This window comes from Galeopterus variegatus, unplaced genomic scaffold (genome assembly GCF_000696425.1).
Source record: "Galeopterus variegatus unplaced genomic scaffold, G_variegatus-3.0.2 Scaffold25827, whole genome shotgun sequence".
Lineage (NCBI taxonomy): Eukaryota > Metazoa > Chordata > Mammalia > Dermoptera > Cynocephalidae > Galeopterus > Galeopterus variegatus.
Window position 1 is genome coordinate 1332 of NW_007751938.1, and position 5504 is coordinate 6835.

Below are 5504 nucleotides of genomic sequence, written 5' to 3' on the forward strand. Positions count from 1 at the left end.
TTTACAAAAATAGAGTTTTTCTTCCCCTCCCACCCCCCCCTTTTTTTTGTCATTTTGTTTCTGCTTCCAGCCCCATCACCTGCTCCCCACATTCCACCCAGGGGCTCTGGGGATTTTTAAACCTGTTCCCTCCCCGTCTCAGACCCACCTAGGTGTTGGGGAGGCCTGGTCGAGGTGGCCTGGGAGGACACCCCTGGGGCCCCCCCGAGCCATCCCATGGAGGGCGGTTGAGGGTGGGGTGGGGGCGCATCTCTGCTTTCTTTTTAGCCGAAAAAAGAAACAAAAACCTTCACCATGAACCAAACCAAGACGAGAGAGTGAACAGCCCAGCCCAGTGGGGTGGGAACAGGAGGATGGGGTGGGGGACCCCCGGGCACCCCCCAGTCCCTGCAGACCCTCCTGCCCCCGAGTGCTCACCCTGTGACTTCCGCAGGGACGTGGGGCCCTCGTGTCGTCCGTGGTTCTGCCTGTGCGGTCTCTCTCAGGCCCCTTCTCTCTCTGTCTCTCTCTCTCTCTGCTGCCCGGGGAGGGGGTGGGAGGGCGGGCGGGGTGGGCGTCGGCTCAGGCCTTGTGCTGTTTGCTGGTCTTGAAGGAGACCTGCAGCACGCGCTCGCCCAGGCGGTAGCCATTGAGGCTGGCGATGGCCATGGCCGCCTCATCGTAGTTGGTCATGGTGACGAAGCCGAAGCCCTTGCACTTGTTGGTGGTGAAATCGCGGATGACCTTGACGTTGGTGACCGCCCCGAAGGGCCCGAACAGCTGCCACAGCACGCTCTCGTCCGCCTCCGGAGACAGGTTGTACACGAAGATGCACCAGCCAGCGCCCGCGGCACCCCCCGACAGGCCCACGCCCGCCAGGCCACTCATGCCATCGATGGCGATCGGTGAGAACCTGGCGATGAGCGACAGGGGACTACTTTGGGGGTCACGCGGGCTCTGCCCTGACCCCCGGCATGCCTCCGACCCCACTGTGACCCTGTGGCCCCTGACACTGTCATGACCCTGACCGTAATGTGACCTTGGGACTGTGAGAGCCCTGCACTATCTTGACCCTGCTATGCCCGGTGACGCCCACCTCTGACCCCATCTGAAAGCTCACTCTGATCCAGTGAGAAACCAGCTCCTGACCTGCAACCCTGCCTTGACCTCTGACCCTCCCTGAACATTGGGCTACAACCCATGATCCTGCCCAGAGCCCTGATCCCTACTCTGACCCTGTGACCTTTGACCCTACCTGGTCCTGGCCCTGTGAATCCCAACCACATCCTTGGCTGCCCTCGGTACATCTTCCCACCCAACTCCTGCCCTTGGACCCCACCCTAGATAACTCTGCCCCTTTGTGCCCCACTGGCCACCCTGCCACCCCCCACAGCTGTCACCTCCTCAGGGCAGCCTCCTCTGACCACAAAAAGTGGCCCATCTCATCCCTCTGCCCCTCTCCAGCCTTTTCCTACTCAAATCATACATAGTTTGTTTTGTTTTGGCAGCTGGCCAGTTCAGAGATCGAACCCTGGACCTTAGCATTAGCAGCACTGTGCTCTAACCACTGATCTAACCAGCCCCCCATATATTTATAATCAGCTCCATATTCGTTGCTGTGCCACAGCCCCAGGTCAGCCCCTCATAGGCACTCAGGAGGTATCTGTTAAATGAATTAATGAAACACTCCAAAGGTATTGGTTCACTTGTGGGAAGGACCTCGAGGGCCTGAATCATTCAATCTCGACCATTCAATCTCGACCACGCTGTCGTGGTGCTGAGCTTCCTCCTCTGGGCCTTTCCACAGGCCGTTCCCACTGCCAGGAACTCCATTCCCATCCTGTCCCTCTTCTCCAGACCTCAGCACAATGTTGCCCCCAACAGGTGGGGGGTCTCTGCTGGGTCCCCATCACGCCTTATACTGCCCCCTGCATGGCCCTGATCACTTGTCTGTCTCCTCCCCCACTAGACTGAGATCATTAATGACAGTAACAATAACCATAACAGTGGCTACCTTTTATTGAGTGCTCTCTATGTGCCCAGCACTGTGCACTGTAGCACTTCACCTCCACGAGGGATCAAGTCTGGTTGGGCCATGCCAGACCCCCAGCCCCAAGCCAAGCGCCTGGCACTCAGCATGAGCTCAGGAGCTTGTTATGTAATAAACACGGGGACTTTCACAAGGCTAGGGATGTGGACGGTGTTGGGGGCGGCCTCAAGGTCCACCCCTGATTTCGGGATGGAAGGGGTCATTCTGAGACCTTCAGCAAAGATGAATGAGCAGTGGCCAGTGGAGCTCAGAGACTCAAGGGGGACCAATTTGGGATGCCTCTCATTGGGATGGAAAAAAGCAACGGGAGAGGGCCAGGGATAGCCCCTGGATCTGTATGTCCTTGCAGCTCTTTCTGGGTATTTGCTATGCTGGATAGACCCTCAAAATGTGATCTTACAGGGTGGAGAGGTCCCCAGAGGTAGAAACTCAGTCCACCTGGTGCCCAATCCCTTAATGACCACACGACTCCCAGATGGGCAGACATGGCTAAGCTGGAGGTCCTGGGGGGAGTCAGGGGAGGGAGTGATCATAGCAAGGGTGGGAGGAGGGACAGCAAGGGAGTGGGGACAACAGGGAGGGGGCACTGTTACCTCTTGACTCCGTAGGCCATGTTGAGCAAATTGTCCAGCCTGTGGAGGCAGAAGTGGTGGTCAGCGGTGGCCTTCAGACGCGCCCCCGTGTGACACTGCTGGCCAGCCTTCCCTCCCCTCCCCCACCCAGCAGGCCTGCAGCAGAGCCCAGCCCCCGCGGCCCGCCAGCTCTCCGCCCGGCTGGACACCGCCTGGCACGGAATCGCCAGCACTCGGGCACCGCCTCTCGCCTGCCCCATGTCCTTGTCCTCCCCCTCCCGGCTGGCAGGTCCCGTCTGGGCCTGGGGGCTGGGCTCTCTGGGGAAGGATCATTCCTAACAAAGTTGACAGTAACAACTACACCAACTCTCCCAGAGCCTTTGGAGGGTGGTAACTCTCCAGGGCCATCCAGGTGCCCACAAGGGGCTTGTATTGTCCCCACTCCAAGTGGCTAAGAGCTTCCAGTTGGGGTTCTGGGTTTGAGTCTCCTCTGCCCTGTTTGGGCTGGGCAAGCTACAGCACCTTTCTGTGCCTCAGGGTTCCCATCCATAAAAATGGGGACAATACAAGCTCGGCTCTCATTGGGTTGCTGTGTGGAATAAGTAAGTGCGCCTGGCATGCAGTAAGCACTCACGAAACGTTTGGTGTTATTATTACAGATGAGGAAACTGAGGCCCAGAGAGATGGAGCCACGTGCCCGAGGGGAGAGGGGACAGCCAGAGCTAGATCCCAGTCAGGTGACTCCAAAACCCTTCATGCCAGTAATGCCAACGGTGGTGACCAGCGCTCACTGAGTGCCTGCTGTATACAAGGACCTGGCCTCAGCACCTGACACACCCACTTCTCTGCTGCTGTCAGCAGTCCTGGTATGTGGGCACCATCCTGAGGCAAGAATGGGGTTCAGGGGGGTGGACGGAAGCCTGGGACACCCAGCTTGGAGGCCTGGGGCATCCGGGTGGGCGGCAGGGGGCTCACCGGAAGCGCTGCGTCTGATGGTGCAGGGGGCCTGCGTAGCGCCGGGCAGATGACTGGTAGAGGTGAGTGAGCAGAGCCTGCCCTGTCTTCTGACTCGGGTTATTGGCAAACTTGACCGTGATCGGCTCAGCCGCGCCCAGCGGCTTCTGCCCGTTCAGTCCCTTGATGGCCTCTTCGGCCTCGATCCTCTTGTCAAAGCGGATGAATCCCACACCCCGAGAGACCCCTGCCAGGGCATGGGGGCGTCGTGAGAACCCTGTCCCCTCCCGCGTGACCTCCCCTCCGCCCTTCCCCGCTCCTCACCCTGGCATCCACGGTTTCTCCATTCTGGTCCCACCTCGGTGCCTTTGCCCAGCGCCCCCGCCAGGTGCACACTCCTCACCTGTGACCTGGTCCACCAGGATGCGTGAGGTGATGATACGGCCGTACTGGGAGAACAGCTGCTCCATTTCTTTCTGGCTCATGGTCTTGGGGAGCCCGCTGACGTACAGGTTGGCATCCCGGATGGATGCAGAGCTGGGTCTGGCATAGGACACCTGGGCGAGGGGGTCAGACAGGCCGGGGTGAGGGAAGACCCATTTCACAGAGGGAAAGAGCAAGGCCACAGCCAAGCCACCACTGAGTCCCAGAGATGCCTTTTCCATTCACTCAACAAATATCTCTTGAGTCATCACCAGGGGTGGGCTGAGCAGGACTGGGGGAGGGCACACGATGGTGGCCATGTGGCATGGTGGGGGGGACCTGCTGTCTGAGGAAGTCAAAGGAACCACGCCCCTGAGGTCACATCTCCCTCGGGAACCCCCGAATGCCTAGCTCACACCCTAGTGTTTAATATTCTATCAACAAACATTGACTCTTGGGCCTGGGACACTGGACTCTTCTCTTCCCACCTGCACAGCGGACACTTAGGTCTTTAGCCAGCTCCACAATGACAACTCCCAAATGTTGGTCCCCAGTGTGGGCATCACCCCCGATCTGCCCACCTGTGTGGGATCTGCCTCCAGGCTCCCCACGTGGGGGTGTCTCAGGCATCTCACGCTCAGCACCACCACATCCTGCTCCTGACTGCCCCCTGACCTGCCCCAGCTCAGTAATGGCAGCCCTGTCCTTCTGGATGCGCAAGTCCCCAGCCCCAAGTTCTCCTCAACACCTCTGTTTTCCACACTCACATCCAATCACCATAAATCCTGTCGGCTCCACTATCCTCATTACCCAGAATCCTCACCCTTCTGCCTGCTCTGTCGCCCCACCCTGGCCCAGCACAGCCTCCGCTCTGGCTCCCGTGCCCAAACCCTACAGTCAATTCCGCCCACAGCAGCCAGAGGGCGCCTGTGAACACTCGAGCCAGGCCACGGCCCTCCTCTGCTCAAGAACCCTCCATGACTCCCACCTTCCAGAGCATTAAAGCCAAAGTCCTTCCGGCAGCTCACAAGGCTCTTCACACTCTGCCCCGTCACCCCCACTGTCCCCCTTGCTTGCTCTGTCCCAGCCACACGGGCCTCCTTCATTTTCCCCAAATGCCAGACACAGTCCAGCCTCAGGGCCTTGGCACTTGCTGTTCTGTCTGCCTGGAACTCTCTTCCTCCTCTTTCTTCTCCAGGTCTCAGTTGAAACGTCCTCCCTGTCCTCTCCCATCTGGACGTGGCCCCCCCCCACCCTGTTACTCTTCCTCAGAGCATTTATCTCCATTGTGAATGACACATTTTAGTACGATCGTTTGATTTCACGTTATTCATTATGATCCAGCCCAACAATGAAACTCTCTGCGGCTGTTTAAAAAATGGTGGATGTGTATATTTATTCCCCGAAACAGTGAGGAGTACTGTAAAGTGGGGGGAAGAGACATCTATTTATGAAGCAGCGAGGACCGTGACCCCAGCTCATTGTGTGTTTATCAATGTCCTGGAAACGTGGTCTGCAGGCCCAGC

General features: G+C 58.5%; 1 protein-coding gene across 1 annotated transcript; it reads right to left on the bottom strand.

Moving 5' to 3' along the window:
* Window positions 1-561: 561 nt before the first annotated feature.
* LOC103583684 (ELAV-like protein 3) lies at window positions 562-4298 on the bottom strand. The gene is made up of 5 exons (XM_008564943.1): window positions 4251-4298; window positions 3959-4112; window positions 3577-3802; window positions 2623-2661; window positions 562-892 (listed from the first exon to the last, which is right to left on the bottom strand). Exons 1-5 carry the CDS (start codon window positions 4296-4298, stop codon window positions 562-564), a joined length of 798 nt encoding a protein of 265 aa, XP_008563165.1.
* Window positions 4299-5504: the final 1206 nt, after the last annotated feature.